The following is a 26,266-nucleotide window of genomic DNA, read 5'->3' on the forward strand; positions in this document are numbered from 1 at the left end:
GGGGGCCCGGGAGGGGCTCTTGTAGCACCCTGATCTTGAACTAGAGTGAGAAAGTATGGGGGGGGCACGCGCATGGGAAACAGGTGGCCTTGTCAGTCAGTGTAATTCGAATTTCGGTTCCAGCTGTGTAACCTTGGGCAAATTGAAGAATCTCTGAGCCTCAGTTTCTTCCCCTGGGTACTTGGGCCACCCAGGCCTCCATTCCAGGGCTGCCACTTCTTCACCCTGTGCCTAAGGGCCCTGCGTTGGGGCTCGGGCCTTCATCCTTAGCTACAGTCTTGCAGGGAGTCTTAATTTAGGGGTCCCTGGCCGCCTCAGGCAGTTACTCCTATTACAAAGGTATGGATGCCCCGTGTGTACCAGCTCAGGACGATACTCACTGCAGGTTTCCTTGATGCTGAAATGGCCTAATCATGCTGCAGCCCTCCCCCCTCCCCCTCCCTTCTACCTGGAGCCTGTGAAACTCCTCTGGAAGAGGCCAAGCCAGGACCCCCATAAAGAGCCCTTTGGCTGAGTGGAGTTGATGGAAAATGGCGGGTGAGGAAATTTTTGAAAGCACGTCTTCATTTGGAAAACACTTAAAAACACAAAGCAGAAAACTCATCCACTGTGTTAGCACTTAAATCAGTCGAAAGTCAGGTCAGACCCTTTACCTTCTCCCACTCTCCGAAAGTAACCACTCCTCCTGGATTTATAAGCAGACAGTCTTTTAAAAAATGTAATTATATTTATGCTTATTAGTTTGCAACTTTTTCTTCATCCACCTCACGAATCTTTCCAGATCAAATTGCGTGTAAATCTTCCTCATTCTTTCCAATAGCTAGTGAGCATTCTTTAATGTGTGTGTGTCCTATCATTTAAGGGACCCCCCCCCCATTCGTGAGCAGTTGAATTGTTTCTTTTTTTTTCCTCTTTGTATTACAAATGATGCTTCTGTGAATATTTTTGTGTGTGTTTCTCTACAGCACTGGATCAAAGCATATGCATGTTTTACATTTTAGTAGGTGCTCACAGATTGCCCTAAAAAAAAAAAAAAAAAAAAAAGTTGAAGTAACGCACATTCCTACCTGCCCCAGCTGACACTGCTTGGTTCCTGCAATGAAAATATGTATCGCTTTGTTGCTGCAGGGTGGGTGTGAGATGCAGCAGTAACGTCCCTCGAGCTGTAGGATGGGCTGTTACCTCTCAGGGATGCGACTGTACCAAAGTCTAACAGAATTGTTTCGTGGGATTTTGTATGAAATTCTGTACTCCTCTGACGTGTGTAGAGAGCACTGAAGATAACTCCCCTGTTTTCTGGTTCTGGGTCCTTGTATCCCAGAAGTTTATTTTCTATTTTCTATTTTATTTTTTATTGGAGTATAGTTGATTTAAAATGTTGTGTTTCTTCTGTACAGCAGAGTGAATCAGTTACACATATACATGTATCCACTCTCTTTTAGGTTATTTTCCCACATAGGTCATTACAGAGTAATGAGTAGAGTTCCCTGTGCTACACAGCAGGTCCTTATTAGTTATTTATTTTATATATAGTGTAGTGTGTATGTGTCAATCCCAATCTCCCAGTTTATCCCCCCTCCCTTTCCCCCCCGTAACCATAAGTTTGTTTTCTACATCTGTGACTCTACTTCTGTTTTGTAAATAAGTTCATTTGTACCATTTTTTTGGATTCCACATATAAGCAGTATCATAGGATATTTATCTTTCCCAGAAGTTTATTTCGAATAGAAGGACATGAAAAGTAGAATCTTGTTAAATCTCAGCCACATTTGTATTTACACCATAAGTCACTTTTATAAAGTTACCCAGGGAGGTTGAGAAACAGGAACAAAAAAGGGATTTCAAGGCTATTTCTTTCTTTTTCTTTTTTTTTTTTTTGAAAGCAGAAGCAAAATAGAAATTGCCTGTGTTGGCTAGTGCCCTCCCCTGGGGTCAAGGCCTCAGAGACCTCCTTACCCTAGTTGCTGAAGCACTGAACTCTGGAAGCCTGAGTTGGGAGCTGGTGGATTTTGGTGGTTGACTCCAAGGATCTTGTGGCCGTGAGGATGTCTTCCCAGTTCTTGGGGAAGGATGTGAGAGACTTGGTGTTTATGGTTGAACCAATCCACTGGGCTTCTAAGTGGGAAGTAACCAGAATCCTGGGAAGGTTAAGTCCAAGGCCCTCCCAGAGTCAGAAAGAACTGAGGGCCCTGGTGCTTCCCGGTTGGCTGGTTTACGTGGCAGTGTTGTGAGGGGTTGTGTGTTTCCTATTTGTGCCCTGCTACACGTGGACCTTGAGCCCTGGGAGTGGGGAACTCAGGAGGTGTATGGCTGGGACCTGGTCCAAGTCCTGGTTCTGACACTTTCCAGCTGTGTGACCTTGGACAAGTCCTTTGACCTCTTTGCCAAGTTAGTTACTGTCTGACCATATTCTGCCACCAGATTCTGGATTCCAGAAGGCAAGTGCTGAAGGAGCAGGGGCATGGGATTCAGACTGGGGTTCCGATCCTCGTGTCACCATGTGTCTCTGTGACCTTGATCACATGATTTCACCTCCCAGGACTTGAGATTTCACCTCCGGTATTTCTCATTGAAGTAAATGAGATGAACGAGATATGGCAGGTGCAGGCGCCTGGGGAGGGCCAATAAACAGCTAGTTTACCAGGGTGAGACTGGCCTCAGGCACCTTGTTCATCCCCTGACCTGGATTCGAGGGCGGTGAGGCAGGAGGCTCAGGTCAGGCAGAGTTCTTGGCATACCCTGTAGTCCTGCTGCTGGGCCTTTGCTTAAGCCTGTTCCTCTGACTAGAACACTGTTCCCTCCCACTTCATCATTATTAAAGCTTGGATTCAGACGCCCCCTTCCCCCAGAAGCTTCCTATGAGCACTGTCAGTTCCCAGCCTTACCCCAGACTAAGTTGGGGACCCCTTCTTGCTACTCCCTTTATTACCCCCACCCCCATGTCTCTGCTACTGCAGAGTCATTGAGCTGACTGGTCCCTTTCCAAATGGGTGGAGAGCAGGTGTAATTCATGAGCTTATCGCTGGGCTGTCAGCATACCTGGGAGGTGCCTTTGGCTGTGGGTGTGAGGTAGAGGGATGAGGGAGCAAAGGACAGGGCCTGGGCCGCTCCCTGCACCCCTCACTTGCATACAAGTCCACCCTCCATGTCTGTCATAGAGTTGACCCTTGATTAATGTCTTGACCAGCTGTCTGATTAATATGATCAGAGGCCCTGCTAGATGCTGGCGGCTCTACATACATTGTGGCGTCTAGTCCTTCCAGAGCCCCTCGAGGGTGGTATTGTTATCCTCATTATACAGCCGGGGAAACTGAGGCCCTGATTTTGAGCAACTTGGCAAAGAGGCTGTGGGGAGGCTGAGCCAGTGTGGAGGCCCAGACAGCCCTGGCTGAACACCAGTTTCTCTACAGAGTAGCAACTGTGAGCCTAAAGGGATTTGGAGGAGGGGAGGAGGTAAGAAAGATACAGGGAACAGTGGATAGTGACAGTAACAGGAGCTAAATCTGAGGAGCATTGACTTTGCATCTTTGTTTTACGGGCTGAGATACATTATCTGGTTCAATCCTTACGAGAACCTTTGGAGGTTCTTTGATCTGTCAACTTCCCCTTTACAAGGGCAGCAATTCAGCCTGCGGGTGTAAGTGACTTGGGGTAGGGGCTGCAGTCTGCAAGCCTGAAGTTAAGTCCCTTCTGAGTGAGGGGCAGTGAGTCTTTGGACATTTGGGAGGCAGACTGGGGGGGAGGGTTTTTGCAGAGCAGGGGCTTAGGGAGCAACATGATTTCACTCTTGTTCTTAAAGCATCCTTTTGGTTCCTGGTCCGAGAGTTGACTGTAGGGGCTGGAGCGGAAGCAGGGAGACCAGTTAGCAGGCGATCAGAACGACCCAAGTATAAGATCCTTGGAGGGACCAGTGAAGCAGTGAGACTGATTGGATTCTGGGTTTGCCTGTGGATTGGATGTGGGAGTAAGAGAAACCAGACAAGGAAGGCCCTGAGATTTGGGGCGCAAACACCTCTCTGGGAAATGCCAACTGTGCACGAGGATGAGGGATCGCCAGGGACACCCCTTGGATGCTGAGCTGCACACCAGGTGCTTCACAGGTGGCTTCCTAACTGTTCCGATGAAGCTGGGGCTCACGGAGGTCACGCAGCCTGCCCAGGTCCACACGGTCCTTGGCAACCAACACCAGGATTTGAACCTGAGGCTGCTGGGCCCTGCTGTTTTCTGCCCTTTTTGCCCCAGTTCCATGGACACGTTCGGAAGGTTTTTTTTTTTTTTTTTTTTTTTTTTTTCCTGTTCCCAACTTCACTCGGGAAGTAAAGGGATGGTTGGAAATCTCTTGGCAGGGTGTCAGGGGTGGGGTCAGGAGTCAGTCTGGGCTGCTCTGGCTATTCAAATGTTCCACAGCATCAGAGTATGTGGGGAAGGAGTGGTAACAGCCAGGCTGGGGTGATTTGGTTATTTAAAGCCGGGATAGTGGTTGGGTCACTGAGGTCGAGGGCCCCACCCACACCTCACTTCCATTTAAACCTCTGTGTGTCCTGCCTGGGCCCTCTGAGCGGCCAGCGAGTCTCCGCCACTAGAACCTTCTCCCCGCACTCATCCCGATGGGCATGAGACAGGATTTTGGCTCTTGAAGTCTCAGCCAAATCCCGCTCAGTTAACTAAAACCAGTTCCCTCCTTTATTCCGCCCTTCCAGTCTCCCTCGTTCTCTCACTCCTTGCTTGCGTCCCCCTGGAGCGGGCGACCATGAGCACCACGGTCAACGTGGACGCCCTTCCGGAGCACGAGAAGAGTCAGATCAAGAGGGCCCTGGAGCTGGGCACGGTGATGTCGGTGTTCAGCTTCCGCAGGTCCACGCCGGAGCGGAGGACCGTCCAGGTGGTCATGGAGACGCAGCAGGTGGCCTGGAGCAAGACGGCCGATAAGATCGAGGGCTTCCGTGAGTACCTTCTCACCTTCCTGCCCAGACCGGTGGTCACGGCAGTTGTTGTTGGTTTGATACCTTCTGAAAGTGAAAGCAGGGCTGTGCTGTCTGGGTCTCCGAATGGGTTTAGAGCAGGTGGGGGAGGTTAGCCAGGAAACAGCGGGTGAAGGAACAGAAGCCTGCATGGGCCAACCTGGAAGTGACATCCAGGCAGCTCACCTGGGATGGCAGGGACCAGGCTCCCTGTCTCACAGCGTCGGGGAGCATTTGTTTCGAGTTGATGGTCAAGCCATCTGCCCTTTGAGGGCTGACTGGCCAGAGCTTGTGGAAACTCATAGCTTGGTGGCCAGACGAGCAGAGTGAGAGGCCTGTGCCGTAGCTGCAGGTGGACAGAGCACATTGCTGACTGTTCTGTAGCCCTGAAGGGAAGTTCTGGTCCAGGTGGAGGCATCTTCTTCTCCCCATCCTCTTTACATTCGACAGTTGGCTCAGTTCCTAAAGTTTCTAAGACAGTTTTTAACAAACAGAGTTAGGAGACTTAAGCAATTTTCAGTTGCAGAGACTTGTTTAATTTGACTTTTTTATTGGCTACTTTTTAATTGAGGAATTAAAATGTACACTTGGGGGAAAATGAGACGATTCATAAATAAATGTCTCTTCCCCAGCCCACGTCATGCTCCAGAGGCAAGCTCATTACCAAGTTCTTTGGTCTTCCAGAAGTATTCTATGCTTGTGTGATGTGTGCATTGTGTTTCTTACATGAATGGGTACCTACTACATACACTCCTGCACTTTGATTTCTTTTTTTTTTTTCCCGTTGTGGAGCACAGGCTCCGGATGCGCAGGCTCAGCGGCCATAGCTCACGGACCCAGCCGCTCCGCGGCATGTGGGATCCTCCCGGACCGGGGTACGAACCCGTATCCCCTGCATTGGCAGGCGGACTCTCAACCACTGCGCCACCAGGGAGGCCCTGATTTCTTTTTTTAATTTAACAATTATCTTGGAGGTAGTTTATTATCGGCATATTGAGCTGCCTTTTTCTTTCATGGCCACATAGCATTCTGGCTACAGTGTAACAGTTTAACCCCTAGAGACGGACACTTGGGTTTTTCCAGTCTTTTGTTATTAGCTGCAGTGACTATACTTGGATTCTAGTTTTTTTTTTGTTTTTTTTGTTTTTTTTGTGATACGCGGGCCTCTCACTGCTGTGGCCTCTCCCGTTGCGGAGCACAGGCTCCGGACGCGCAGGCTCAGTGGCCACGGCTCACGGGCCCAGCCGCTCCACGGCATGCGGGATCTTCCCAGTCTGGGGCACGAATCCGTGTTCCCTGCATCGGCAGGCGGACTCTCAACCACTGCGCCACCAGGGAAGCCCGGATTCTAGTTTTTTAAAAAAAATTTTTGGTAACAGATTTATGGAGATATAATTCACATACCATATAATTCATCCATTTAAAATGAACAGTTCAGTATATTCAGATATATGCAACCACTGCCACTACCACAATTTTCATCACGCCAAAAAGAAACCCTGTACCTTTTAGCCATCCCTCTATTCCTCATCCACCTCTCCTGCCCTAAGCAATCATTAATCTCCTTTCTATCTCTATAGATTTCCCTGTTCTGGACATTTCCTCTAAAAGGAACCATATAGTATATGGCCTTTTGTGACTGGCTTCTTTTACTTAACACAATGTTTTCCAGTGTTTTCAAGCTTCATCCACGTTGTGGTGTGTCTCAATACTTCATTCCTTTATGTGGCTGAGTAATATCCCATTGTATAGATATTCCACAGTTTGTTGATCCATTCATTTGTTGATGGACATTTGGGTTGTTTACACTTTTTGGCTATTATGAATCCTGCTGCTAGGAGCATTCATGAGTGATTTTTTGTATGGCTGTGTGTTTTCATTTCTCTTGGGTATCTGTCTAGGAGTAGCATTGCTCCCAGGTCAGTATGGTAACTTTGTTAATCATTTTAGGAACTGCCAGACTATTTTCCAAGTTGTTGCACCATTTTACATTCCCACCAACTGTGTGTGAGGGTCATCCTTGCATTATGCTTTCATGCACACATATTGTGTTTACCTGAAGGACAGCTTCCTATATGTGTTATTTCTGAGTTAAAGGGTACAGGCTATTTTAACTTTTAAAGGACAGTTGGACAGCATCCCACAGAGGCCCACGAGGTGTTGAGGGTACCTCCCATTCCCCACACCCTCATCCACTCTGCCATGGGGTTCTGAACTTGGCCATTCACAGGTGGTCTCTGATAGCTTGGTGTAGTTCTTCGTTTGATTTCTTTCATCATGAGTGAGATTAAGTAGCTTTCCAAAAGGTTTCTCCTGGCTTTGGAGCCGAGCAGGCCTCTAGTGGCACAGAGCCAGAAGCCCCACTTTGCAAGTGCCCATGTCTGGAGGCAGCAAACTCTCCTCCCGGTTTTGTTTGCATTGGCCGCACTCCGCCTCCCAGGTGGCCCAGAGACCTGTCACAGCTGGGGCGGGGGTGGGGGCCTGCCAGGGGATGAAAGGGCACGGATGGTAAATACTGGTGTCCTGCACTGAGAGTGGATGGCTGGTCCCTTCTCTTCTGGGGGTTGAACATCGGAAACACCTGGTGGGGGGCATTTAAAGATACAGCCTACTGGAACTTTCTCCTGAAAGTTCTGATGGGTGTGAGACAGGATTTTGGCTCTTGAAATCCACACGCTATAGTTCTCCCCACTAATTAACCAAAAGTGGTTCCTCCTCCTCCCTGGAGTGGCTGAGGATGACTGTCATTCACCAGGTTGGTTGGGATTCAGTATTTTAATAGGCGCCCCAGGTGATCCTGTAGCTATAGGTTTGGTAGGTACTGCTCTGGAGACTCCCTCCCTCCCTCCGTCCTCCCCTCAGTCCATCCACCCTTCCTTCCCTCCTTCCTTTCTTCCACCCATCCTTCCTTACCTCCGTCCATCTATATTTGAATGCCCGCTCTCCCAGGCACTATTCTAGGTCCTGGAGGTACAGCAGGAATTACATTAGACTCCAGTCCTCGTGGAGCCTACATCGTTTGATTAGTTACAAGCAGTGTGGAGCTGACTTCCAGCACATTTGATGAGCTTTGCCATGTGACTGCAGGGCAGGCTGCCTGCACTTTCTGAGATCTGATTGTCTTATCTGCAGAATGGGAGTAACATTGGTATCCATGCACATGGTTACAGTTGGGAATGAGTAAATGAGTCGATACATCAGAGGCTCGAACATGAGGTACAGCACAGGGTAAGCCCTGGACCGGTGGCAACTGCTGCTGTCATTTTTGCCATGGGTTGTTTGATGACAAGTGGCATCCAGCTTGTCCCGGGCAGCAGAGTCTTGCTTAGGTGTTTGGACTTTTTCTGGAGAGCAGTAGGGACCCACCGAAGTGTTTTCAGAAGAGGGATGATGCGAACACGTTTGCATTTTGGAACGTGCGCTGGCGAGCCTGTGTGATACGGCTGTGTCAGTAGTGTTTGTAAAGCAGCAGAAAACCCAGTTTGGGAGTAAAGAGCTTAGAAAAGGTGCTCCCCTGACCACTTAGAGAGAACAGGCCTTTGGGCCCTAGGTGGGGACTCTCAGCACCGCATTTTCAGCCTCCTGACATAGGGGTGTCCTGGCGGGGCCCCCACAGCTGTCGTGTTGCTTCAGGGGTCCTAGTTAGTGGGGTCCTCCAGGTTACTGTGGCATCTGCAAGGGGCAGGCAAACAGGAGGGAGCACGAGCATGTGGTCCTGGGGTAACTGGCAAGCAGCCTGTGACCTTTGGACAGGTGTCACACACCCCCTGCAGGCCTGGGTGAAGGTAGACACCCAGGGGTCCCACTGTGCAAAGCAGTGAGTGGGTCTCAGCCGGGGCAATCTCATCCCCACCCATTCAGGGGCATTTGGCAACGCCTGGAGATACTTTTAGTTGTGATTATTTGGGGGGGCTTCTGGCATCTAGTGGATTGAGGCCAGGGGTGCTACTAAACACCTTACAATGCACAGGACAGTCCCCACCCCCGCCAAAACAAAGTTATCCCGTATAAAGTCAGTGGTGCCAAGGTTAAGAAGCCCTGGTCTAAAGTCATGCGTTTGCTTTGCTTAGAACCGTAAAATGGCACTGGGTATATTTGGGTTTCTCTTGGGACCCTGTCATGACGGAGCTATGTCATGTGTTCAGCCCATATTTGCTGTCATATTGGGTGCTAGATCCTGATAAGAGAGAGGAGGAAGGATGGAGTCCCTGCCCTGGAGGGAACAGATGCAGCACCTGGGCATTGTAGGATTGTGTGGTCGGTACACAGTGCGGGTCTGCGCTGGGTACTTCACGAGGAAGAAAGGCTCTTGTCCCCCTCAGTGGGGATGGGGGTGGTGGTAGGAAATGGGGGGAGGCCTCATAGCAGCAGAGCTGCTTGTGTGGAGAGTTAAGGGAGGGGCTTGTCAGGTGGCCAGCAGGACGCCTGCCCTGAAGTGGGGTCAGTAGGTGCCATTGGATGCAAGTGAGTAGATTTGTGGGTCAGTGATTTGGACAGGGCTTAGCTGGACGGTTCTTCTACTCTTTGTGGCCTGGACTGAGGTGGCACTCAACTGGCATGTCACCTGGTCTGGAAGGTTCCAGAATCTTGATTCCCATGTCTGGTGCTGTGGTGGTGATGGCTGGAAGCCTGGGCTCAGCTGGAAATGTTGGCTGAGCACCTGCTGCGTGGCAGTCCCAGGGTAGCTGGACTTCTTACATGGTGCCTGGTGTCCCCCCTGGGTGCGTGTTCCAAGAGTCCCAGGCCAAAGCTGCTGGGCTTCTTATGACTTAGCCCGAGAACTGCCAGAAAGTCACGTGCTCAGGTCACCAGGGCCAACTCAGGTTCAAAGCATGGGGAATCTTCTCTTGGGGAGGACGAGGCTCGCATGTTCAGGGTGGGAAAAAGTTGACAGCAGCCACCTTGGAGCCAAGTGACCATGAGAACGGCTGGACTCTGGATCCAGACTTGTAGCTCAACTCCCCGCTTGATCAAACACTAGGTGCTGCGTGATCCAAGGCAGGTTGTTTGACCTCTCTGAGCCTGTTTCCCTGTTGGTCAAGTGAAATGATAGTAGTCCCTACCAATAAGATAAGGGTGAGAATCAAATGGATTTTATCATATGTACTTTTTAATTTTTTTAATAAATTTATTTATTTTTGGCTGGGTTGGGTCTTCAGTGCCTCGTGCGGGCTTTCTCTAGTCGCGGCGAGCAGGGGCTACTCTTCATTGCAGGGTGCGGGCTTCTCATTGCGGTGGCTTCTCTTGTTGGGGAGCACGGGCTCTAGGCGTGCGAGCTTCAGTAGCTGTGGCGCGCAGGCTCAGTAGTTGTGGTGCACGGGCTTAGTTGCTCCGCGGCATGTGGGATCTTCCCGGACCAGGGCTCAAACCTGTGTCCCCTGCATTGGCAGGCGGATTCTTAACCACTGCGCCACCAGGGAAGTCCTTAAGTACTTTTTTATATGTACATGTTTTATCTGTATATAAAAGGTACATATTTTAGTGGGTGGGACTCCCAAGGCCTGGCTTCTAATAAAGACGATGGTCTCCAGGCAGACACTCACCCCTTGGCTGTCATTCTCCCGTTTACTTTCCAAGGCTGATGGGCAAGGTGGTGCCCTGTGTTCCTTCCTGCACTGGCTCCTGAGTCTCTGGATGTCGGGAGGGAGCTCATGCCGGGAAGTGCTGCTTCTCTGGTTTTTCTTTTTTTCCAGGGGCACCAGCTGCGCAGACTCCAGCTGGAAAGGAGCCCGCTTGGGGACCTTTCTGAGTTGAACCTTTGGGGTCCTCTTGCATCTTGTCCATTTGGGAGGGCGGTCTGGAATGCGTCTCAGGAGCCCATGTGGTGCCAGCTGTTTGTGGAGTGTGGATGGGGCCGGCTGTGCAATGAGCCGCCTTTGAGGACGTGGACCATGTCCCTCTTGACTGAATGGGCCCTTTATCCTCAAGTTTTCACTTCTGCTTACGCGTGTTTTCTCCGTCTGCTTAGTTTTGGCAAGTGGTGGCTGCCCGTGAATGAGGGATTCTCGCAAATAGGAGCTGTTCTGTTTCCCTGGTATTAGGTTCTTGGCTTGCCTGTGACCCTGTGAACAGGAAGCAGGAATCATCCCCACTTTATTACGAGGAAACCGAGTCCTGGCGAGACTAGGTGACATGCCCGAGGCTGCACAGTCAGGAAGGGGCACAACTACAGTTTGCGTTCGTTCAACCTGCCTTCAGGGTCTCGAGTCTTCCTCTCTGTGTTGCTGTCTTCTCTTTCATGATATCGGAGATGTCTGAGCCCGTATGGGATGGAGAAGCACCCTGCTGGGGACCTAAGAATGACAGCTTCGTTCAGGTTTCGTTACGACAGGAGGGAAGGCACCGGTTCCTTATTCGCGCAGAGGACACGCTCTGCCTGGTCCTGAGGTGCCAGGGGAAGGAGGCTCGAGAGGTGCCTGGTTAGCGGGGAGCCAGACATGCCTGCTGGAGACCCCACAGTGGAGACAAGTGCGGACACAGCCAGGGGTGCTGAAATGGGCTCGTCCTGTATCCTGGCTTCTTCTGAAATCCAACCTTGAGCTTCTTATCCATCTTTAAAAAAAAAAAAGAGTATTTTGCCAAGTTCTTATTTTAACAAAGTGTTTTTCAAACGATGGAGAAATAAATGTTTTTTTTTTCCACTGGCATCTTCCGTCTAAGAAGAAATCCATTGTCTGAAAGTGGTTCCCAAGCTCTGTCAGTCAAGTGTCCCATCAGAAATAATATTCCACCAATGCCCCCAGTGTGTACAAACTTATTTTTCTTTTCTTTTTTTTTTTTTTGGTACGCGGGACCCTCACTGTTGTGGCCTCTCCCGTTGCGGAGCACAGGCTCCGGACGCGCAGGCTCAGCGGCCATGGCTCACGGGCCCAGCCGCTCCGCGGCATGTGGGATCTTCCCAGACCGGGGCACGAACCCGTGTCCCCTGCATCGGCAGGCGGACTCTCAACCACTGCGCCACCAGGGAACCCCTATTTTTCTTTTTAAAGAATTTTTCTTCTTTTTTAATTGAAGTATAGTTGATTTACAATGTTGTGTTAGTTTCAGGTGTATGGCCAAGTGGCTCAGTTATACATATATCTATATCTCTTCTTTTTCAGATTCTTTTCCCTTATAGGTTATTACAAAATACCGAGTATAGTTCCCTGTGCTCTAGAGTGGGTCCTTGTTGGTTATCTCTTTTGTATATAGTAGTGTGTATATGTTAATCCCAAACTTCTAATTTGTCCCCTGCCCCTTTTCCCCTTTGGTAACCATAAGTTTGTTTTCTGTGTCTGTGAGTGTGTTTCTGTTTTGTATATAAGATCATTTGTATCATTTTTTTTTTTTTAGATTCCACATATAAGTAATATCATATGGTATTTGTGTTTCTCTGTTTGGCTTACTTCACTTAGTATGATAATCTCCAGGTCTAACTGTCTTGTTACATGTGGCATTATTTCATTCTTATGGTTGAGTAATATTCCATTTTGTGTGTGTGTGTGTGTACACATACAATTTTTGATCATAGATGTGCAGTTACGGTAACAGCACAGGCTCTGGAGCCCGAGGGCCTGGCTTCAGATCCCAGCCCTGCCTTTTCACTGGAGGGTGACCTTGGACCATCCATGTCACCTCTCTGTGCCCCTTTTCCACGTCTGTAAAATAAGAATTGTAAGAGAACCTGTCTCCTAAGGCTCCTGTGAGGATTAAATGAAGTAATACATGTAACCTGCTTTCAACAGTGCTGGGCACAGAGGAGGTAGGTGCTCAAGCATCTGCTGCTCCTGTCCGCATCAGACGTGAAGGGAAACGGCACTGTGGAAAGGATGCCATGAATGTGAGAACCTGCATTTATGTAATGAGATCCTTGTTTCTTTCCTGCACCCGAATGGGTTGTCCTCCTCCTCTTCTGGGGTACAGATTCCCTAGGGCGGAGCCTGCTGGTGTGAGAAATAGAGCTCTTGTTTTTATTCCTGACATGGATGGAGACCTGCCTGTACGCTGGTCAGTGGAGGAATCGGTTTCTGTGTTTATTCAAGGGCTGTCTTCGGCCCTGGATGACGATCACTTGGCGTGATTAGAATTCAGCCCTCTGTTGGTTTAGCAAACACTCAGAGGATGTGGTGTGTGTCGGGTATGGTGCTTGTCACTGGGGACTGCGTGGTGAGCGGGACAGCGTGGACCCCCAGAGGAGCTTACAGTGTCACGGGAAAGGCAGAAAAAGCCAGGCCAATCATTCAGTCATTCTGGATGGTGTTGGGTGCTAGAAAAGGAAGAAGCAGGGCCCCTTGACAGAGTAACCGGTGACGATCACTGTCTTAGGAGGCTACGCCTCAGGGAAGCATTTCCATGGAGGCGACATTTGAGCTGAGACTTGAAAGGTGATAAGGGAGCCATGAGAAGCTCTAAGGGGAGAGCATTCTGGGCAGAGGGCACAGCAATAAAGCTTCTGTATTAGTCAGGGTAGACTAACAGCAGTGACAAGTGATTTCTTGATCTCATGCAAGTTTCTCAGGTCATGGTCTAGTGGGATTGGGGGGTGGGGCTCTGCTGTCTGGTGGCACCACTGTCCCCTCAGCCATCTGAGGCCACTGCAGGGTCTTCTCTTCGGCCAGCATGTGGCAGAAGAGGAAGAGGGGAGGATGGCTTAGGAGGTTTTAGGGGTCATTTCTGGAACCGATGTGCCTCTTCCCTCCCATCTTCCATCGACCAGAACTTGGCATGTGACTGGCTACAAAGGATGCTGGGAAATGTGTCCCAGTTGTGTGCCAGGAAGAATGGGAAAGCGGCTTGTCAGGCGTCCCCCAGGCTCTTCCACGACCCCTAATTTTGGAAGATGCAGAGGTGGCTGTAGGAGCCCCACTGATGGCTAGAGAATAGAATGATTGTACGGATTTAGGGATCCTTGCAGGAATTCAGGGACATGAAGAGCCTTTGCACTGGGCCTCCTGGGACGGGGAGGTGATGGCACTGAGGACTCTCCCATCCCACCTGTGACAGGAGCTGCCGCTGGTGACGTCTCTCCACAGATGGGCTTTGTCGGCCGTCTTAGGTTTCCTCATAGTCACGGCTAGACCCTCCCCAGCAAAGCTCTCCACTTTGACTGTGTAGCCCCATCAGTGAAGGCTTTGGGTCCCAGCCTCCCAACGATGGATGCCTCTGATTGGCTGGGTCTTCTGAGCCCGTGCTCGGGGGTTGGCTGCCTTTGAGACCAGTGTCCTCTCCGGTCAGCTTTGATGTGGAGGGTGGGTTAGACGGGTCTCCTGATAGAGAACGTGGTCTGGCTTCTTCAGGGCTCTGGGCAGAGATGGGTCCCTGTTCCGGGTGAATTGTGTCTCCCTTCCAAGTTCATGTGTTGAAGCCCTAATCCCCAGGACCTCAGAAGGTGACCTTATTTGGAAATAGGGTCTTTGCAGATGTAATTAGTTAAGATGAGGTCATGCTGGCACAGAATGGGCCCCTAATCCCGTATGACTGGTGTCCTTATAAGAAGAGGACACACACACGCGCGCGCGCGCGCGACGCCTCTGTAAGCTTGGGAACGCTGAGGGTTGCCGACATCACGGGAAGCCGGGAGGGATTCCCTCTCACAGCCACAGAAGGAGCCACCCCTGCCAACACCTTGATCTGAACTGTGAGACAATACATTTCTGTTGTTGAAGCCACCCAGTTGGGGGTGTTTTGCTACAGCATCCCTAGCAGACTAACACACTCCCCTTTAAAAGGAGCCCGAGGGGCAGGGAGGTGAGCCCAGCGATTGATGTATCCACGTGGCCGCAGATAATACGGACAAGCTGGAGTTTGTTGTAAAGGAATTTAAGAGCCCTTGCTTTATTCCAAGTGTCATCTCATTTCCTGGCTGCATTGGTCTTGGCTGTGAGGGTGTGAGAGGCAGTGTTGTATGCTGGTTAAACGTGGGGACTGGAGCCAGCCTGCTTGGGTTTGAGTCCCAAGTCTGTGGCTTGGGCAAGAGACTTCCCTCTCTGTGCCTCTGTTTCCTCACCTGTAAAATGGGAAGAATGACAGTACCCACCTAATAGGGTCTTCAGGAGGATCAGATGAGCTCCTGAAGGTAAATCACTTAGAAAGGTAGGGGACGCACTATGTGAGGTTTGCTCTTGTTACCATGGCTCAGGCTTCTCGCCCGTCTCTTGGAAGTACATCCCTTGAATTCTCTCCTCCAAGTAACCAAGCCTCCCCTTTGGAGGACCCTGTGCATGTCTGGTTAGTTGTGGTCCAGCCAGTTCCCTGTGCTCCCGATGGCTGTGGAGGTGTTGACAGGACTCTCTTTTGGTCTGGCTTTTGGGGATCTCGGTGTCCCAGCCCAGAAGTCCATCTGGCCGTTGGGGAGGAGAAGACAGGAGAGAGTGACAGCTGGAGTGTGGACACATCTGCTCCGAGAAGCCAGAGGGCCGGCACAGGGAGCATCTGTGCTGTAGTGCCAAGCCCTGGCAGGCATACGTGTTCCCGCTTCACACAATTAGAGGGTCCCCAACAGTGGGTGCAGGTTGGATCTCTTACGCGTGTCTGACTAGGGGAGGGAGCAATTAAAAGGCATCCCCTGGGCTTCCCTGGTGGTGCAGTAGTTGAGAGTCCGCCTGCCGATGCAGGGGACACGGGTTCGTGCCCCGGTCCGGGAAGATTCCCACGTGCCGCGGAGCGGCTGGGCCCGTGAGCCATGGCCGCTGGGCCTGCGCATCCAGAGCCTGTGCTCCGCAAGGGGAGAGGCCACAAGAGTGAGAGGCCCGCGTATCGCAAAAAAAATAAAAATAAATAAATAAAAATAAATAAAAGGCATCCCCTGGTGAATCCTGTAGGAAAGAAAATAATCTGCCTCCCCCTCCACCCTCCCCAGCCCACCCTCACCCCTACGCCCGTCCGTCTTCACTGTAAACGAACATTTTCCCATATCAGGCGGGCGAAGTGACACGCCTTGTTTTGCCTTGGAAGAGACTTGAGTGCTGTGCACCTTGAGGTTGAAGCCAGAAATCCTGGTGTTGACTTTTCCTGCCCCCTGGCCATGCCTGACCCCAGAGCCAGGCCCTCGGTGCCTGTCACCCCACACACCGTGAGCTCCGGGAGGCTGGGGCCCACTGGTTCTGATCACCAGGGAGGCATCCCAGCACCTGGCCCACACCTGACCTGCAGTGGGTGCTTCTCAGAGACGTGGTCAGCAGACAGATCCAGGAAACCACACCTGGCTGTCCTCTCAGCCTCTGTCCCCTTCTCTCTCCCCAGAGGTGGCAGTGTCTGGGGTTAGGACAGCTCTGTGACAACTTCTTTATCCACACTTGCTGGTTCTGGCCTGGGCCTGTGCTTGCCTCGGTTTTCTCATGTGTGAGATGGGTAATTAACGGTCGGGCTACCCTGCAGGGTGGTAGTGAGGATTACATTTGTAAGTGCATCTGACACGCATGGTATGTACCTGACAGAGCTTGTGTGGGCCGCACCTGTGTGTGCCTGGGGGCACTGGGGGCGGTCGTCGTGTAGCCCACCCGTGTAGAGGCTGGGCCCTCCTGACGCGTGTGGGTAGGGGTCCTACGGGGTTAAGGTCCCTTGGGTTTGAACTTGGCTGTCGGCGGGCAGCCCAGCTCCTTGCCTTTCTCCCTCCGCAAGTCCAGGGAGGCCTGGACTTGGAGGAGGAGCGTCCACAGGGCAGCGGTGAAGTTTCGTAAACAGAATCGGTGCTGATGCCAGTTTAGAGCAGGAGGGCCTCTTCCACGTTCCTGGCACAGTATAGGGAGAAGCTGTAAGATGCTTTCATCTTACACGAGGTGTGCTGGTGGCCATGGTCGGGAGTGGGTTTTGAGGGGTAAAGTGTCTGTGTGTGAAGGATTCTGTTCTGAGAAGGAAAAGCCTGGGAACTTGCTGGTCAGTAGAATGGAAACCAGCAGAGTTAGAGCCGGCACCGCACAGTCGAGAGCGATCCGGCAGGAGGAGGCCTCCAGGACTCACAGGGGCAGACACACCTCAGGACTGGGGGCCCGCCGGGGTCTCCCTGCTTCAGCTTCTCAGTCCGATTGGATCTCACCGGCCAGGTGTCACCTGCCTGCCACGCCTGGCCACTCCAGGCCATTCATTCCTGGCCTGCTGCCAGCCTCTGCTGGTGGGAGCAGGGACCTGGCCGGGGGAGGACCGATGCCCCTGGGGCAGCAAGAAGGGCCTGCGCTGGGGTGGCCGATGGTGAAAGTTACACCCGTGTCCTGTTGAAGACAGCTCCCAGCAAGGCCCCTCTGACGTGGTTTTATTTCCCCTAATTAAACGGCTCTTACTTTGTTTTTCTTGAAGCAAGTCACATGTGTCCATTAGTAGAAAGATTTTTTTTTTTTTTTTTTTTTTGCGGTACGCGGGCCTCTCACTGTTGTGGCCTCTCCCGTTGCGGAGCACAGGCTCCGGACGCGCAGGCTCAGCAGCCATGGCTCACGGGCCCAGCCGCTCCGCGGCATGTGGGATCCTCCCAGACCGAGGCACAAACCCGTGTCCCCTGCATCGGCAGGTGGACTCTCAACCACTGCGCCACCAGGGAAGCCCCTACTAGAAAGATTTTTAACTTTGACTGGTGAGGATTACGAACTGTTCGCCACCCCGACCCAGAGGGATGCGTGTTCACACTTGGTGTAACCCTTCCAGATTTTTTTTTTTGCAAGACAGTTACATTTTTACAAAACATAATCCTTTCATAATACTCGATAGTAATATGCGTTTTTCATTTTGTGCTATATTGTGACCACCTTCTTCTCTTTATGAGTTATTTAAAATGTTGAGATTGGTGTAGAGACAAAGATGACAAACGCCTGTGTACTTACGAGCATGTCCTCTAGGGTCTGACTGCCTGGGTTCAGATCTTGGCTCTGTCACTTACAACGTTTGTGACCATGGACAAGTTTTTTAGCTTCTCATTTTCCAATCTATACAATGGGCTAATAGTAATGCCTTCCTTACCGCATTCTCACGAGGATTAGGAGAGCTAACTGTGGCACCCCTGGGGATAGGGCCTCACGACAGCTCAAAGCACTCGGTAAGAGTTAGCTGCTGCTATTACGACCACTACTACTACAACTACTGCTATTATTATTATTATTATTTCTATATATTCTGTGGATATACCACCCTGCCCCCCAGCTCAGTATTCGCATCCTAATCCTCAGAACCTGTGACTCTTGCCCAGTGTGGTAAAAGGCTCTTTGGAGATGTGATTAAGTTAAGGATTTTGAGATGAGGAGATGATTCTGGATTATCTGGGTGGGCCCAGTGTCATCACAAGGGTCCTTATGAGTGAAAGGGAGGGAATTCCCTGGTGGCGCAGTGGTTAAGAATCCACCTGCCGATGCAGGGGACACGGGTTCAATCCCTGATCCGGGAAGATCTCACATGCTGCGGAGCAAGTAAGCCCATGCGCCACAACTACTGAGTCTGTGCTCTAGAGCCCACGTGCCACAACACCACAACTGCTGAGCCCACGCTCCTAGAGCCCGTGCTCCGCAACAAGAGAAGCCACCGCGATGAGAAACCCGCACACCAGGATGAAGAGTAGCCCCTGCTTGCCGCAACTGGAGGAAGCCCGTGTACAGTCACGGAGACCCAACACAGCCAAAAACAAATAATAATAAAATTTAAAAAAAAAAAGAAAGGGAGAGAGGAGGGTCAGAGTCAGAGGAGGAGACGTGATGTCAGAAGCAGAGGTTAGAGTGATGAAGTCAGTGCTTTGAAGGTGGAAGGGGTCCATGAGCCAAGGGATGCAGGCAGCCTCTAGAAGCTGGAAAAGGCAAGGAAACGGATTCTCCCCTGGCACCCCCAGAAGGAAGGGAGCCCTGTTGACACCTTGATTGTAGCCCAGTGAGACCCATATTTGACTTCTGACCTCCAGAACCGTAAGATAATAAATGGTGGCACTAAGTTGGTGGTAATTTGTTACACAGCAGCAATAGGAAATGAATACACCCTCCTAATCAACATAGACACATCATAGTATTTGCTTTGGATCTTTTTTGTTTGTTTTTAAGAAATTAAATATTACAGTTAAGTCCTCATATATACCCCTCCTTCCCTGGAGAAACCAGTATCATGCTTTGATAATTGTCATTCCCATGCATATTTTTTACATTTATTTCAAAAATTTTAGTCTGCAATTTATAATAGTATATTATTTGTGAGGTATCCACATAATATCAGCAGCTTTATCTGAACCACCCATAGCTGGTTTACTACATGAGTACACCTTGATAGATGCACCTGTCCTTTAGCTTATGGATATTTAGGTGGTTTCCAGTTGTGAACAGCTTTCCAGTCCAAGTATATGCCTTCCATTTTGTTTGAAATGGCTATATTTTTCTACCTTACTTTTTTAAAAAACAGCTGTTATTTAATTTATTTATTTTCCTTAACTTTTTTTGGCTGCATCGGGTCTTAGTTGCAGCACACAGGATCTTTGTTGAGGCGTGAAGGAGCTTTTCGTTACGGTGCGTGGTCTGCTCAGGTTTCTCTCCATTTCTGGCATGCGGGCTTCTCTCTAGTTGCGACTTGCGGGTTATCTCTCTGTAGTTGTGGTGCATAGGCTCCAGAGCGTGAGCTCTGTAGTTAGTGGCGTGTGGGTTCTCTAGTTGAGGCATGCAAGCTCAGTAGTTGTGGCGTGAGGGCTTAGTTGCCCCGCGGCATGTGGGATCTTAGTTCCCTGACCAGGGATCAAACCTGCGTCTCCTGCATTAGAAGATGGATTCTTTACCACTGGGCCACCAGGGAAGTCCCTCTACCTTATTTCATAATTTTTATTTATGTATATTTTTATTTTTTACCAAACTTCTATTTTTGTATATTATGTAGTTTGTTATTTTGCCATGTCAAACAGTGATCCCGGGAACATTTTCATATCTAACTCGTAGGCACATCCCTGTTAATTTCCGTAGGATACATTTCTAGAAGAATTTCTGGGAGGAAGGAAGGCTGTGTTGAGGGCTCTGGGCATAGAGTTCAGTTGTCCCCAGGAAAGCTTCACCGACTTGTACGCCCACTTACCACCCTTACCAGGATCTGGATGTCCGTGGGCTCTCACATCTTTTACAGATATGAAATTCACAGGCAAATGAAGGGTGTTGTGAGTGTTGTTTGGGTGTCCTTCTCCTTCTGGTTTGTCTTTATTCTGTCCCAGGCCGTGAATCTAGCAGCTTGATTCCCCTGTTGGCTGAAGGCTGTGGGTCTCGCCATGACATCAACAGGACCACTTTGGATGGTGGTGGAAAACTTAGGAGCCCGTACTGTGGGCCGAGGCTGCTGATGGGGCCTCACAGTCACCCCAGAAAGTTGATAGGAAAAATTTGATGCTGAGGGAAGCTGAGGAACTTTCCAAGGGTAACAGTGGGGATTTAGTTGCAGTTATTCTGATTGCTCAGCTCATGCCTTTTACTAGGACAGGCTCTCTTCTGGGATGTGAGTTGGGTGTCATTTTCCTTGCTCGAGAATAAGGCTCTGGATGATCTTCCATTTTGAAGTTGGTTCCAAAAATGTATGGCTATGCAGAGTTGCCGACCGGAGTCGGGTCTGGAATGAAAAGACTGGACTCTAGTTCCTTAAGGCGGGGGTTGTCTTGTTGGTCTCTGTACTTCTAGCTTCTGGCACCAGTGCCATGAGTAGGTGCTCAATAACTGTGTGCTGTTGAGTGAATATCTTCCACCACGATCTACCACTTTTTTTTTTTTTTTTTTCTTTTTGAGGAGGAACTACTTTCTATGTCTGTAGATTTGCCTATTCTGGGCATTTTATTTAAATGGACTCTCTACCCTTTGGCACCTGATTACTTTCATTTAGTATACAGTTGTCAGTGGGCATCCACATTGTGGCATGTGTCAGTACTCACTCCTTTTTATGGTTGAAGGATATTCCATTGTAAGGATAGACCATATTTTATTCATCGCTTGATGGACATTTGGGTTGTTTCCGCTTATTGGCTATTGTGGCTAATGCTGTTGTGAACATTTGTGTACATGTCTTTGTGTGAATATATTTTCATTCTCTCGGCTGTATGCCTAAGAGTGGTTTTCCAGGTCACATGTAACTCTGATTACTTGTTTGAAGAACTGCCAGGCTGTTTTCCAAAGTGGCTGTACTATGTTACATTCCCGCCAGCAGTGTATGAGGGTTCCAGTTTCCCCACATCCTCACCAGCACTTGTTCTTGTCTGTCTTTTTCTTCTCCCAAATATTTATTTATTTATTTGGTTGCGCCGGGTCTTATTTGTGGCATGCAGGATCTTTAGTTGCAGCCTGCGAACTTTTAGTTGCAGCGTGTGGGATCTAGTCACCTGACAAGGGATTGAACCCTGGCCCCCTGCATTGGGAGCTGGGAGTCTTAGCCTCTGGACCACCAGGGAAGTCCCTTGTCTATCTGTCTTGATGTAGCCATCCTGGTGGGAGGGAACCATATCTCATTGTGGTTCTGATTTGCATCTTCCTTTTGGCTCATTGTTCTATTTTATTTATTTATTTAAAATTTATTTATTTATTTTTGGCTGCTTTGGGTCTTCGTTGCCGTGCACAGGCTTTCTCCAGTTGCGGCAAGCATGGGCTACTCCTCATTGTGGTGTGCTTCACATTATGGTGGCTTTTTTTGTTGCGGAGCACGGGCTCTAGGCACAGGCTTCAGTAGTTGTGGCGCATGGTCTTAGTTGCTCCGTGGCACATGGGATCTTCCCGGACCAGGGCTCAAACCCGTGTCCCTTGCATTGACTGGTAGATTCTTAACCACTGCACCACCAGGGAAGTCCCATTGTTCTATTTTATTTTTATTTATTTATTTATTTTTTAATCTTTTTTTAAAATTAATTTTTTAATTCATTTTTTGGCTGCGTTGGGTCTTCATTGCTTCATGCGGGCTTTCTCTAGATGTGGCCAGCGGGGGCTACTCTTCTACTCTTCGCTGTGGTGTGCGGGCTTCTCATTGCTGTGGCTTCTCTTGTTGCAGAGCACGGGCTCTAAGTGCGCAGGCTTCAGTAGTTGTGGCTCACGGGCTCTAGAGCGCAGGCTCAGTAGTTGTGGCACACGGGCTTAGTTGCTCCATGGCATGTGGGATCTTCCCGGACCAGGGCTCGAACCTGTGTCCCCTGCATCGGCAGGCAGATTCTTAACCACTGCGCCACCAGGGAAGTCCCAGGACCATTTTTTGAATGGGCTGGCTCATCTTACTTTCCTTAGTAAATGTTCAAGTTCACTTGGATGTGGTGGCTGAGGTGTGGCACAGATTTTCCATCACTTCAAGATATAATGCCTTGTCCCCAGGGTGTCCATACTTGGTGAATCTTTTCACAGAGCCGTGGAAATGCCTCCTCCCTTCTTAACTGACTGCTTGAGCCCCTCTGCCTGCCATTTGGCTGCCAGCTACCCTCTAAGGGGAGTTGGGGGGGAACTGGGAGGCACTGCCGACAAGAGGACAGGAACACCTTGAAGGCAGAGTAATTACTGCATTTATTGAGCATGTGCCATGAGTCAGCATCATGCTGGGTATTATAAGCACATATGTACCCATGTGATCGTGTGTATGGATATTCATGTGTAGTGTCCAGTCATCACAATAAACCTGTGAGTTATGCCCTATTACTGGTGAGTTAAGTGAATTAGGCAAGTCAACCAAAGGTTACCAAGGCTTTTAGAGGAACTAATAAGGTCAGATTTCCCCAATCACTATGTGCTATAAAAACTTTAGGTTGAGAGATTGAAAAGACAAGGCATAGACTGGGAGAAAATGTTTGCACAACATGACTAATAAAGGACTTGTATCCAGAATTTACAAAGAATCCCTAAAACTCAACAGTAAGAAAACAAACAACCCAATTAAAAATGGGCAGAAGATCTGAACAGAGACCTCACTTGCTCTTTCCCCCATCCCACCACACTGCCCACCCACCTGCCTCTCCATTCTGCTGTAGCCAAGGTAGGCTACTTCTAGACCAGCTGTGTCTAAAAGAAATATAATGAGAACCACCAATGCTGGGTACATGCATAGTTTCAAATATTCTAGTCACGACACTAAAAAAAGAAAGAGGTGAAATTAATAATATATTTTATGTAACTCAGCATATCCAAAGTATTATTTCAACATGTACACAATATAATTTTTTTTTTAATTTTTGGCTGTGTTGGGTCTTCATTGCTGCACGCAGGCTTTCTGTAGTTGTGGCGAGTGGGGGCTACTCTTCGTTGTGGTGCATGGGCTTCTCATTGTGGTGGCTTCTCTTGTAACAGAGCATGGGCTCTAGGCATGCAGGCTTCAGAAGTTGTGGCTCGCGGGCTCTAGAGTGCACGCTTAGTAGTTGTGGCTCACAGGTTTACTTGCTCCCTGGCATGTCAGATCTTCTCAGACCAGGGCTCGAACCCGTGTCCCCTGCATTGGCAGGTGGATTCTTAACCACTGTGCCACCAGGGAAGTCCCCACAATGTAATTATTAATGAGATTTTTACATTTTTGTTTTTGGTCTGAGTCTTCAAAATCTAGTGTGTCTTATACCTACAGAACATCTCAATTTAGACCAATTCAGTTCCAAGTGCTCACGAGCCACATCTGGCCAATAGCTACTGTATCGGACATTGCACTTCTAGAATATATCTACTTCCTCTTTTTGCGTTACCCACTTCCTTTGTGATCCCCATACTCTTCCTTCTCCCCCAAGCAACAAAGGTGTTCTCCATGTGGCAGCTGCTGTGATGATCACGAGGGCAAATCTGCATCCTGCTTCATGAGGTCCGGTGGCTTTATTTTCCCACAGCGACTGAAAATGTGGAATTGTGTGTGTCTGCTGGCTCTGCCATCTGCCTGGGCATCTGTTCTAGATTTAGGTGTGACACCTGATCCCCGGGGCCTGAGCGTCCACTTCCAGCTGTGCTTCTGCAGATTATTCAGTAGTCCCAGTAGAACCTTCTTCTGGGGGTGCCCTGCATCCCGGGTGGCACTGGTCAGCTTGCAGACTGGGGGGTGAGAGAGAGAGAGAGAGAGAGAGAGAGAGAGAGAGAGAGAGAGAGTGAGTGTGTGTGTGTGTGTGTGTGTGTGTGTGTGTGTGTGTGTGTGTGTGTGTACGTACATATGCATGTGCCTTTCCCCTCTTGCTGCCAATTGCCCAGTCTTCTCTGTCCTCACTTTAGAGAGAGTGTATCTCATGCCCAGTTCCCACTGCCCCGAGCACAAGTTGGAATCTTTGGGCTGCAGGGGTCAGAAACCAGCTTAAGCAAAACGGAGAATATACTGGAATGTGTGCCTCAGAAGAATGCTCTGTAACTCACCAGATCCAAGGAGCTGGGGCCTTGGGAGCAGCAACGGAGACTGCCTCTCCCATCCTTTGCTCACGTTGCTGCGGGTCCTTGCTTTTTGCCCTTGTTCTCTCCTTTCAGAGACAGGCCTCGCTACAGAGCAGATCGTGTAGCCATGAGCAGCCCCAGCCCAGCAGCCCGACGAGAGTGCCAGTTTCCCTCAGCGTCTACCCTTGGTCCTCACTCGTGGATTCCACCTTTCCAAATTTGCATACTCGCTAAAACTTATTCGTAACCCCTGTACCAAACCTCGCGGCTTCTGTAGTCATCTGTGCGCCTGCGTAGAGCCGTGAACATTTTTTTGCTTTTTTGTCTGTTTTTGGCCACGCCTCTCAACTTGCGGGATCCTAGTTTCCCAACCAGGGATTGAACCTGGGCCCTCGGCAGTGGAAGTGCAAGTCCCAGCCACTAGACCGCCAGGGAGTTCCTAGAGCCGTGAACGTTGGAGTTGCCCGAGGTTTGCGTTCCCAGCTGGCTGCGTGCTTGTTTCAACACTCATAGTGTAACAGGCTAGTTAGCACCGCGTTTTTCTCACTTTTTTGCCGTTTGGGTGTGATTTTGTCATTTAAAAGGCCCCTGACGGCTGTCTAGTGTTCCTATGAAGCACAAGAAGGCTGTGCTATGCCTTACGGAGAAAATAACAGGTGTGACATAAGCTTTGTTCAGGCGTGAGTTACATTGCTGCTGGCTGTGAGTTCAGTGTTAAGGAATCAACAATATATGTTAAATAAGGTGTCTTTAAACAAACATATAAAACAAGGTTTTGTGTTGATCAATTGAGGAAAATGATGTGACCAGAGGCTCGCAAAAACGTAACCTCGTATTCCCCCCGAGGAGCAATGGGTCCATATTTGCCTATTCAGTGTTTACAGTGACTTTACAGAATGTAACTGCTGTGAAAGGTGAGAATTGACTGTATATGTCAATCCAGGGGTAAGACTGGCTCTGCTTTGGTCTTGGGGCCCCCCACTTGAACCAGTGACGTGAATTCTAGAAGAGGGTGTGCAGAGGCCAGAGGACGGGTGGGAGCGCGTGTCTGGCTTCTTCCCTGGGCTTGAGAGAGCGTGTCCTGCCACCAAAGCCACCCACTGGAAGTCTCGGCGAGAAACTCAGCCCCACGTCCTGCTTTCTAGAGCCTTCTGCCTGCTCTTCCCACAGCCCCAGGAGGTACCAGACCTCAAGTCTGAGAGGGAAGGTCTGTTTCCTTAGAATTAGCCTCTTCTACTGTAAGGTCGTGAAAGCCTTTTGGGAACCCAGGTCGGGAGAACACGTCTCAGCTGTGGCTCTCAAAGCCTGGTCAGGAAGAGAGGCCGCCAATGAACTGGTTGTCTCTTTGCTTTTTTTTTTTTTTTAATTTATTTATTTATTTTTGGCTGCATTGGGTCTTCGTTGCGGTGCGCGGGCTTCTCATCGCGGTGGCTTCTCTTGTTGTGGAGCACGGGCTCTAGGCGCGTGGGCTCCAGTAGTTGCCGCACGTAGGCTCGGTAGTTGTGGCTCATGGGCTCAGTAGTTGTGGAGCACGGGCTTGGTTGCTCCGTGGCATGTGGGATCTTCCCGGACCAGGGCTCGAACCCATGTCCCCTGCATTGGCAGGTGGATGCTTAACCACTGCGCCACCGGGGAAGTCCCTGTCTCTTTGCTTTTATTCATCATTGCTGAATTCATTCCTCCCATTATTTATTCATTTAATAACTACTTACTGATTATTTGCCAAGGGCAGGGAACTGTTGAGTTCAGCTCGAAATAGACATGGTCTTTAATTTCACGGACATTATTGTTTGGGGGATCTGGCAAACATTGGTAGAATCCACACACAACTGCCTTTGTAATGAAAATGAAGATAAGTTCTGACACGTTCTTTGAGGGACCATGGGAGGTTTCATACCTGATAGGAGCCCAGGAAACAGCAGCCAAACTGATCTAACTATGGCGTTTCTGGTCCCAGTGGCTGTGCTTTGTGGCTCGAGGCCAAGTCTGACCTGTGTGTCCCAGAGGGCTGTGAGTGTGCATTTCCTGGGGGCGACCCTGGGGCAG

At 49.7% G+C, this 26,266-nt stretch overlaps 1 protein-coding gene across 1 annotated transcript in view; it reads left to right on the forward strand.

Annotated features, from left to right (window-relative positions):
• Positions 1-4,292: 4,292 nt before the first annotated feature.
• The window catches only part of PLCG2 (phospholipase C gamma 2), a 150,219-nt gene continuing 128,245 nt past the window's right edge, over positions 4,293-26,266 (forward strand). The window contains exons 1-2 of the mRNA XM_060083899.1: positions 4,293-4,316; positions 4,742-4,943. Coding sequence (XP_059939882.1) covers positions 4,751-4,943 — 193 coding nt within the window. The 5' untranslated portion in view covers positions 4,293-4,316; positions 4,742-4,750. The remainder of the gene's footprint in view (positions 4,317-4,741; positions 4,944-26,266) is intronic.

This window comes from Mesoplodon densirostris, chromosome 19 (genome assembly GCF_025265405.1).
Source record: "Mesoplodon densirostris isolate mMesDen1 chromosome 19, mMesDen1 primary haplotype, whole genome shotgun sequence".
NCBI lineage: Eukaryota > Metazoa > Chordata > Mammalia > Artiodactyla > Ziphiidae > Mesoplodon > Mesoplodon densirostris.